The sequence below is a fragment of the Bufo gargarizans genome, chromosome 3 (assembly GCF_014858855.1).
Source record: "Bufo gargarizans isolate SCDJY-AF-19 chromosome 3, ASM1485885v1, whole genome shotgun sequence".
In the NCBI taxonomy this organism is placed as follows: Eukaryota; Metazoa; Chordata; class Amphibia; order Anura; family Bufonidae; genus Bufo; species Bufo gargarizans.
This window is the reverse complement of record NC_058082.1, coordinates 338,948,800-338,959,928: the sequence shown is the minus strand read 5'-3', so window position 1 is coordinate 338,959,928 and position 11,129 is coordinate 338,948,800. Positions and strand designations below refer to the sequence as shown.

At 41.7% G+C, this 11,129-nt stretch overlaps 1 protein-coding gene across 1 annotated transcript in view; it reads left to right on the top strand.

Moving 5' to 3' along the window:
• Window positions 1–1,738: 1,738 nt before the first annotated feature.
• Window positions 1,739–11,129, top strand: part of LOC122932856 (E3 ubiquitin-protein ligase TRIM63-like) — a 29,936-nt gene continuing 20,545 nt past the window's right edge. Inside the window, exons 1-4 of the mRNA XM_044287495.1 lie at window positions 1,739–2,061; window positions 2,317–2,480; window positions 2,610–2,781; window positions 9,177–9,272. Of these exons, the coding sequence (XP_044143430.1) occupies window positions 1,903–2,061; window positions 2,317–2,480; window positions 2,610–2,781; window positions 9,177–9,272 (591 nt within the window). The 5' untranslated portion in view covers window positions 1,739–1,902. The remainder of the gene's footprint in view (window positions 2,062–2,316; window positions 2,481–2,609; window positions 2,782–9,176; window positions 9,273–11,129) is intronic.

Sequence of the window (11,129 nt, the reverse complement as noted above, 5' to 3'; positions counted from 1 at the left end):
GCCTTAAGACCTCTGCATAGAGTAATCACTGGACGTGAAGACCTTTGAGTCCCGGTCAGCACACTCTGGGCTACCGCGAACCGCTCTCCACCCATCTGTGATCGTCCCCTTTATGGAGATTCGAGTCAGACACCGGGCTGAACTCCGATACAGGTACACAGGAGAACTCAGTGTCTCAGTCAATGATACTTGTCAACAGGGTCTTCACAACTTATAGGCACAACACAGTACATCAAGACTTTAAGAAAACATATGGGGTTCTTACTTTCATGCCCTCGAGGACGTCCCAGACTGTTTCCGCACCCCTCCCTCAGACGAACACCAAGAGGCTACACCAGGGGACACTTTATGGGCAAGATGACTCAATTTTCTTACCTCATATCACGGGTTACGATCCCGGTGTCTGTTAGTGCGCCTCTCCTCGTCTGGTCTCTGGGGGTACGGGAACAGAGGGTCCAATCCTCGAGCCCCACGATTGGGCGCCAAAATTGTTCTGGTTCTGGCCAAGCTGCCAGTTCGGTTGATGTACTGCTCCAAATTAATTAAGATACGTGCACGGAGAGATCAGACAGACAACCCACTACATGGAGTTAATCAGTATCTCTGGTTATCTTTTCTATTGGCTATGAATTCTATACTTTTCTGTAACCTTGACGGCCAGAGGAAATTCCTCCTCCCTCCCCCCTTGCTCCTGGGTGAAACCGTTACTTCTTCTTTCTTTGTAACTGCTTGCTTGAGCTGAACGGAAACCACAAAGAAACACATGATAAAAACACAAAGTAAGATTCTAGTTTATAGGTGTTGGCTGAATGCCTGGCCACCATCTTAGCTAAACATAGTCCTCAACAAGCAAGTATCCATTTTGTATCAATAGTCCATAACAGATACACCTTCCCTTAGGTGTACTGGGTTTTTGTTAGTGAGGCTATTAATCCCTCCTTCCCTCAGTGGCCTGTGTGGGTTATAGTTCTTTCCTGTGAGCTCTGGATGTGTTGTGGATCGTCTGCTCCAGCTCTGCTCTAGATAAGTCCTCTCTGTTATTTCCCATTGGGTCTTTTATCTAGGCCTCTAGGGAGACACTTGCTTCTTCTGGGTTTGAAGAAGCAAGTTGCCTCTTCCCTTTTTCCTACAGCTTAGGGTTTGCCCAGGGTTTATAGGTTTAGGTACGAGGGCATGTGCATATCCACCATTAGGGTATGCACATGGGCACAGCAGTTTAGGAAAAACTTTTAGGGATCACTAGGAGGTGACCCTTTTCTCCCTAGCTTTTGGCCCTAGTCATTTGTTCTGTTTGTTTTCCTGTGTTTGGTTATTTCCCCGCTTACCTACCTATCGTGACACAAAGACTATTCGGGATTTCTACTTAAAGCTAAACTAAATTGCTATGTAGGTTTGCTTCCAGGAGATATAAACACTGATTTCATTAAAATGATTGATATATTTTCAGTCTTATCAGAAGCTGGAAAGATCATGGATGCAGTTGCCATAAATCTAGACCTTTGTGGAACTGTTTGTATGCTTGGCAAGGAAAAACAGGTTCACATAATGCAGGGCGATCCTGTTTACAGAATGTGCTCCCACAGATTACTCATTGCTTCATGTGACAGCTCGGAGAACTGTCAGGGACCACAAGAAACTTGAACCCACAGGACAGACAAAGGAATGTGTGACATGTCCTTCCCCACCATATGCATGTGACCAGCACACAAGTTATATATAGGATGGTCACAGTGGGGAACAGAGAAAACACAAGCTAACCCTGGAGTAAGAGACATTCATAGGAAGGACTTCTGCGACAAAAGTCACATACGGAGAAGAAACATCTTCACAGGTCTGGAGAAACAGAAATCAGAGTAAGAAAAAAGTTTCAAGTCTATAGACTTTGTAGGATTATAAAGGACTATGGATTACAATGCAGACATTATCCGGGACAATAATCCTATGGACAGTTTGGAGAAACAGCTAATTTGCCCTATATGCCTTGAAATGTTCAACAAACCTGTGGTGATCTTGCCATGCCAACACAACCTGTGTCGGAAATGTGCCAATGATGTATTTCAGGTAAGGAGATATGTGACCTGTTAGTACCAAAATGGATCCTCTATAGATCATAGATTTCATGTGTTTTATGAATGCGTCATGTGAACCACAGTTTTGACTTTTGTCCTTGTGTATAGCTTTTTTATACACTGTGCAGATGCACATATTGTTACCTTTTAGATATCAAACAGCAATTTATACTGTTTTTGTTTTATCATGATATAGAGATTTTCACACAGATTTGTTTTTTAACACTGACTTGTTCTATCACTGTAGGCTGGAAACCCATACTGGCCTACACGATCTTCTGTGTCTGGTGGAAAATTTCGCTGCCCTACGTGTCGTCATGAGGTCATTTTAGACCGTCATGGAGTTTATGGGCTTCAGAGAAACCTGCTTGTAGAGAACATAATAGATATCTACAAACAAGACTGCAATAGGTAAGCATCCCAAGAATATTATACACAAAAGCTAAGCTGTTATTTCTGTATGCTTTTAACATAACATTTTGTATTATCCCATTTCTATGTCTGTTAACAACGCCTTTGTTCTCCTTTACAAATGACTAGTCGACCTGAGAAAAAAAAGGAAAATCATCCGATGTGCGAAAAGCATGAAGATGAGAGGATAAATATTTACTGCATAACTTGCGAAGTAGCAACCTGCTCCATGTGCAAAGTATTTGGGGCTCATAAAGACTGCGAAGTTTCTCCCCTCCAGAACATATATCAAACTCAGAAGGTTAGTGACCCATAACGGTCTAGACGTATGATGCACAGTATGATGTAGCACGTACATACAAATGCATTTAGTCTTGCTGTACTACTGACAGTGCTATAGAGAGCTCTTGCAATGTTTCAATAGAGGCCTCGTAGAAGCAGATCCCAGCCAAGTCACCTATTATTTTTAGAAAGATTTGAGACTGCAGCCAGGTCTCACAGGGGACACAGCTGTGCGGGGGTGGGAAGCAGAACAGGTTGAAGAGGGACATTTTAGATGAAAGCCGTTAATGGTTATACAGCATTAATATCAAATATTCTTTTGGAGCTATCCCCCAAATAATTTATTTTAAAACGAATAAAAATGGGTACAATCAGTGTACTAACTTTTAAAACATGCAGATACTCTGAAGCTGAAGACTGTTGCATTGCTTTCTCCATTTTTAAACTTAATTTAGAGGGAACCTGTTATATGGAACATGGTAACCAATCCGCAGACAGCGGTTTCTAGAGCAGAATAAACTAAGCAGATTGATATTCATTTTTAAAGAAAATATTTGGTGTAACAAGTAGTTCATTGATTTAAATCCTTGCTAAGGGCTCATACACACTTGTGCGAACCATGCCCATATTGCGGCTTGCAAAGAGTGGGTCCACAATATACGGGCGCCGGCCGTGTGTGCTCCATATCCATTCAGTTGATACGGAGAGATGGATACAGAGCAGAGGCATGGAGCGGAAGCCAACAGAAGCGCTATGGAGCGCTCCCATGGGATTCCGGTCCATGCCTCCACACCGCAAATAAATAGAATGTGTTCTTTTTTTTTTGCGATGCAGACTGAATCTTGTGGACCGCTGACCCATTCAGATGAATGGCTCCGTATTTGCAAATGGCGGACACATGGCCGGTGCCCAAGATAGCGGTGACCGCTATCTGCAGTCCATGGCACAGGGTGCACACGGTTGTGTGCATGAGCCCTAATTCTGAGTTTAGTAGTCCAGCAAATTTATCTTGTCAGTGCTTCACAGCTATCTCTACTTAAACACTTATACTTGGAAGGCTGTCAGTCAATGAGTGGGACCACCCATTTGACTCCTAAACATAGAAAAAGCAGGAATGTAAATGGAAAAAAACCACAAATGACACTGAGAGGGGAACTCATTAAGACTGGCATTTCATACCTCCTACCTACTATAAAAGTGGTGAGTGTAGCCTAAACGAGCAAAGAGTGGCACATTTTTGATAAATTCTCCCCCAGAATCTTTTCTTAACAGATTGTTTGAGATATATGTCTCAATCTTTTCACTTATCTTGTCACTGTGCTGGCCACGCTCCCCTGCACTGCCGGCTGCTGCTTATTGCTCATTCCCTGGATTCTTGAGGAAAAAGCTGAAGGCTTTACTGAGTAGCTGCAGGCAGTGAGGCGACAAATGCTGGGCACAGGAGCTGACAGAGGAGTTCTGCAGAGCATTGCACAAGAACAGGTAGGGGGGAGATCCTGTGTGTATCAGCAGTGTCATTGTACAGCTGGGACTGTAGTCCTACAAATACAACATGCTGCTGAGTCATGTCACTCAGGGCAGCTCTTGTATCCACTACCTTAGCAGAGCAGGGGAGGGTCAGAGATTGTTGTTATTGCAGGTAAACAAAGGACCAGAAGAGAACAAGGGAAATGAGGAAATATAGATTTTTTTTTCCCCCTAAAACTTGCTTAGCTTAGGCTACTTTCAAACTCACATTTTGGGCAGATCCGTCATGGATCTGCAAAAATGGATCTGTTACAATAATACAACCGCATGCATCCGTCATGAACTGATCCATTTATATTATTTGTAACATAGCCAAGACGGATCCGTCTTGAACTCCATTGAAAGTCAATGGGAGACAAATTTGTTTTCTATTGTGCCAGATTGTGTCAGAGAAAACTGATCCGTCCCTATTGATTTACCTTGTGTGCCAGGACAGATCTGTTTGGCTCAGTTTAATCAAGCAGGCAGCGTTTTGGTGTTCGCCTCCAGAGCAGAATGGAGACTGATCGGAGGCAAACTGATGCATTATGAGTGGATCCTTTTCCATTCAGAATGCATTAGGGCAAAAATGATCTGTTTTGGACAGTTTGTGAGAGCCCATGATGGATCTCACAAACGGAAAGCCAAAACGCGAGTGTGAAAGTAGCCTTTATATATTGCTACCCATCAGATTTACAGTGCTATATATTTCATTTTCATAACTCAGACAACCCCTTTAAGATGGCCCTACGTATTCAATAAATCTTGGCTGAACCCAACTTTCCCCTGGCAGGGGAGATAAGTATTAGGCAGTTGGATTTTAACTACCCAGTGCTTTGATTCTTGGGAAAATGTATCTGTTCAGCATCCACGAACATTTGCATGGGGGCGGAGGTGTGCAGAGATATGTGTTGGCGGATAACTGACAGCTATCCAGCCAGCCTTACACATTAAAGAAGAGTTATCACCAGGCATGCAATATCTGTTTTAATTGAAAAATTAACACTCCCCTAAAAAAAAAAAAATATAAAAAAAACTTTGGAAATAGAAGTCATAAAAAACAACAACTTTTGTACAAGGTCTGCATTCAGAATGCAAATGACTGCAGGAGTCGGGTCTGAAGTTCGTGGTTTAGATTTTCTACAGTAGCATGCCTAGTGTAGAGCCGATGATGATTATAACTGCTGTATTGATGCAGGAGACAACACTCGTTCTGACTCTGTATGCTGTTGTGGGAATAAGCTAGGCATATCATTGTAGCAATGCTGGTTGTTCTCAAGACTCCAGAACTGAACTTCACCTAGAGAAGTCGTCTTTCCCATGTACTATCTTCTGGTAAACAGATGGTAGAGATGAAATGGATAACAATTGGATGGTCGCAATAACATTATGTAGAATGTATCAACACTGGCATGCAGCAGTTTCTACAAAGAAGTAAACGGACCGATAGATGAAAGGAACCAAATGATGATGGGAATATGGATGAAGGAGATGGTAGACCGTCAATGAAATACATGGGAGATGGTAAAGGAATACTGATTGAGAGAGGATGAAAAAAGGTGAACAGAAACAAAGATATAACAATAGACAAAGAACAGACACTGATCCTGATCAGTAAAGTAATAAAACAAAGACAAACTTAGCAAACAGACAATAAACAACTATCAATAACCTCAATGCTAGCAGCAATGAAATACAGGAACACTACAGATCCTAAGTTACACAGACACCACATAAAGAAACCAGAAAACGATCCAAGGATTCTGGATACAAACGCGCTGCACCCAGAAACAAAAGAGCAGAAAACATGAGCATTTAAGGGAAGGTTAACCAATCAAAACTCTTCCCTAAATTAATCAGGCTAAGCAAGAAGAATCACCTGACCAAATATCAGGTACAAGGCAGTTGCATAACAACTACCCCAACAATACCAGTAAACAGGCAGGAAGAAGGGAACAGAGAAATCCCTGTCGCCTGTAACCGTCATGATCTCCAAACCAGGAAGTCTAGACCTGACTCCTGCAGTAAGTCTGTCCTGAACGCATACTGAATACTGAAGACAAGACTCAATGTTTTTTTTAACATTATTAATGAAATGTATTTACATCATTTATTTTATTTTTTATGAAGGCTGGCTAATGAGTTTTCAATTAACAGTGCATTTCTGGTGATAATCTGTCAGAACCTCCCAGGGAGCCAGTAGTGGGATGAGGAACCCACTGGCAGTAAGCAGCTGACAGCCCAGAATGCGGTACAAGTTTAGGGATAATCCAAGAGGGGTAGTCAATGTCCAATCCGGGTCGAGGCAGGCAGCGAAGGTTCAAGGCGGAAGACAGTCCAGGGGTCAGTAGCCAGGAAGGATACAAAGAAACAACAGGCAATAGAAGGATCTGCAGGGAGGCTAGGTGTTCACCATAAGGTGGAATAACTCAGCAATGAACCAGAGCTCAGGCCAGGTCTTTATAGCCAGGGAAGGTAGGAACCCCCCTCCCCAGGAACCAATGGCAGGCGAGGAAGGTGGAAGGTGTGTACTGGGAATCTCCCTCAGCAAGGCTCACACCTGACAGCCGGATAATGCAGGAACTCTATGCACCCGGAAATGTGCGAGCAGCCTGTGTACTGCGCACACGCCGTGCACCCGCACCTCAGGCACCAGGTGTTCTACCGAGCTGAAGGGGAACCCGTGCCCTGCGCCGTGCCCGTGGTCCCAGAGTAGGGGTAACACCCCCTGCTTCCTGACATAATCCCTCTTTAAAGTCTCCTACCTTGGAGCATTCTTAGTGGATGACATTTGATTTATGCCTATTTAAAAGGTAATTGGCTTTGTTGGATTTTTTTCTAATACTTATCAAAATACCATGTGCATAACATTGTTAAATGATTATGACTGATCAGTCGATTCTTTGGTTATGTGCAGGATATTTTTTCCCCTCTATATTTGTTTAAAAAGGCAAATGCATTTAATTGTGTTAAACTGAAAAAAATTAAAAGGAAATCCTCTGACATGTCATAGTGACATCTGTAGGGTTCCAGGATCAGACCCTCTGCTAGGTTCAAAATTGAAACGGCTATTATGTTATGTACAAACCGGATTCCCAAAAAGTTGGGACACTATACAAATAAAAAAAAGTTGGGATACTATACAAATAAAAACTGAATGCAATGATGTGGAGGTGCCAACTTCTAATATTTCATTCAGAATAGAACATAAATCACGGAACAAAAGTTTAAACTGAGAAAATGTACCATTTTAAGGGGAAAATATGTTGAATCAGAATTTCATGGTGTCAACAAATCCCCAAAAAGTTGGGACAAGGCCATTTTCACCACTGTGTGGCATCTCCCCTTCTTCTTACAACACTCAACAGACATCTGGGGACCGAGGAGACCAGTTTCTCAAGTTTAGATATAGGAATGCTCTCCTATTCTTGTCTAATACAGGCCTCTAACTGTTCAATCGTCTTGGGCCTTCTTTGTTGCACCTTCCTCTTTATGATGCGCCAAATGTTCTCTATAGGTGAAAGATCTGGACTGCAGACTGGCCATTTCAGTACCCGGATCCTTCTCCTACGCAGCCATGATGTTGTGATTGATGCAGAATGTGGTCTGGCATTATCTTGTTGAAAAATGCAGGGTCTTCCCTGAAAGAGATGACGTCTGGATGGGAGCATATGTTGTTCTAGAACCTGAATATATTTTTCTGCATTGATGGCGCCTTTCCAGACATGCAAGCTGCCAATGCCACACGTACTCATGCAACCCCATACTATTAGAGATGCAGGCTTCTGAACTGAGTGTTGATAACAACTTGGGTTGTCCTTGTCCTCTTTGGTCCGGATAACATGGCGTCCCAGATTTCCAAAAAGAACTTCGAATCGTGACTCGTCTGACCACAGAACAGTCTTCCATTTTGCCACACTCCATTTTAAATGATCCCTGGCCCAGTGAAAACGCCTGAGCTTGTGGATCTTGCTTAGAAATGGCTTCTTCTTTGCACTGTAGAGTTTCAGCTGGCAACGGCGGATGGCACGGTGGATTGTGTTCACTGACAATGGTTTCTGGAAGTATTCCTGAGCCCATTCTGTGATTTCCTTTACAGTGGCATTCCTGTTTGTGGTGCAGTGTCGTTTAAGGGCCCGGAGAACACGGGCATCCAGTATGGTTTTGCGGCCTTGACCCTTACGCACAGAGATTGTTCCAGATTCTCGGAATCTTCGGATGATGTTATGCACAGTTGATGATGATAGATGCAAAGTCTTTGCAATTTTTCGCTGGTTAACACCTTTCTAATATTGCTCTACTATCTCTCTGCGCAACATTGTGGGAATTGGTGATCCTCTACCTATCTTGGCTTCTGAGAGACACTGCCACTCTGAGAAGCTCTTTTTATACCCAATCATGTTGCCAATTGACCTAATTAGTGTTAATTGGTCTTCCAGCTCTTCATTATGCTCAAATTTACTTTTTCCAGCCTCTTATTGCTACTTGTCCCAACTTTTTTGGGATTTGTTGACACCATGAAAATTTGAATCAACGTATTTTTCCTTTAAAATGATACATTTACTCGGATTAAACATTTGATCTGTCATCTACGTTCTATTACAAATAAAATATTGACATTTGCCATCTCCACATCATTGCATTTAGTTTTTATTCACAATTTGTTTAGTGTCCCAACTTTTTGGGAATCCGGTTTGTAGAACATTCAAACCTTTTTGGAAAGAATCTGCGGCTCATTCATTTTCAATACAATTTACTACCATAGAACTGATTTCAACATAGCAGCACAAGAATTCATGTGCCCATCATGTCTCCAGTAATTTCCCTGTACTTTCAAGCCCACATTATATATGTTTTGACTCTCTTGCATGTAGATTAACTTAATTTTTACTTTTATTTGGTTCACAGACAGAACTCAATGGCTGTATATCAATGCTGGTAGCTGGAAACGACAGAATTCAGACTATAACAAGCCAACTGGAGGACTCCTGTAAAACAATAAAGGTAGAAATGACAAAATATCTGCTATAGCATATTATGTATGTTAAATGACATATGCAGTTCCTGACTGGGATGGTCATACAGCATAGCTGTACATCAGGATTCTTAAACATATGTCCCTGTGTTTTATTTAGAAATAGGCTAGGTTTAGATCTTCACTGATTCTCATTAGAAAAAAAAATCCATATACACTGCCGAGCAAAAGGGTAACAATGTTTTGAACTTTTGACTTTCAGGCTCCATATCTCACCATCCACAACAGCTTCGAGCTTTTATAGAGAATCCTCTTGGCTATCTCATACATAAATTGAACTTGCAACTATTTAGCATATGAGTAGTTATGCAGATTATTGTCATGTAACTGCATTGTTACTGCTTTGCTCCTAAAATTCTACATTTTATTTTTTATTATTTTGTAAATCCCCCTTTGGCTTTTAACACTGCCTGAATCCTTCTGGGCATGCTCTTGATCAGATTCAAGTATGTCTCGACCTAAATCAGTTCCCATACTGGTTGACTAACTTGGGTACAAATACAGCTTTTTCTTCTATTCTACCCACAAGTGTTCGATTGGTTTTAGGTCTGGGCACTGTGGGGGCCAATCGAACACCTTTACTTCATTGTCATTGAACCATTTCATTGCCAATCTCAACGTATGCTTTAGTTTGGTTGCTGGAACACTATGTCATACTTTTCATACCCATAGTACGCAGTACAGTGTACGAAGTAAATCATTTTGTAGGATACTCACATATAACTCAGCATTGAGACCACATTGATCCTGGTCAAGTACCCAATGCTTTTGGCTGTGAAACAAACCCATATCATCATGCTTCCTCCACTGAACTTGACAGTTCCTTTAATTTCTCAATCTATTAGCCCCCTTTTCCCTTATTGCTTGCAGACCCTTTTGCACCCATCAGAACCCAGTCTATTGACTTTTGTCTCATCGCTCCAATTCACCAGTTTCCACTCTTCTACTGTCCACTGTTTGTAATTTTTTGCAACAACACTTCTTATAATGATATTGAAGTTAAGGCTTCTTCATCTGTTTTCGGGCCATCATTCCAGACTTGTGTAATGCGTATCACACGGTACTTGCATGAACGTCTGTGATCTCACTATTACGAAGCATACAAGCCACCTCCACTGCCGTGTTTGTCGCACCAGAACTGATAGACCTTGCGATGTTGACTTGTTGACTTTGATATTTTACCTGGACGTCCACCTCTTGGCTTTGGAATGGATGAATGGATTTAATTTCATATTCTTCCAAATGTCATGGCATCACATCTCACATGATGCCGTTTGGCTATTTTATTGGTGAGATACCACTATCGATGAGCTGGATGAGGCGGTTTCTCTTTTCTTAGGAAATCTTCTTCGTGGTTGCTCCTCAATACGAACCAGAGACCTTTTGCTTGGGAATCAACCTAATAACAGACTGAGCTATTAGGGAATTTGAGAACAGGTTGTAATTTGTAGTATACAAGAAGAAAAAGATTGTTCCACCTCCAGGAGAAAACCAGTAACAATGCAGTTACATAACAAGAATCTGCAAGTCCAATTTATGTATGAGATAGCCAAGATGATTGTCTATAAAATAATGGTAGTCTCATGTTCGAAGCTGTAGTGGATGGTGAGATATAAGTTCAAAGGACCTATGATGGGCCCACTCAGACTGTCTATGCAAGCCTGGTGTTAAGACGCATTAGTGTTAGGACACACTGAGTATAATGTATTATCATGAGAAGCATTAAACGTATAAAATAGTAATCCCATAGTAAGATTTATAAAACAGAATACATTTTTAATTGCAATTACCTAACTCCCCCCCCCCCCAAAAAAAAAAATCACCAT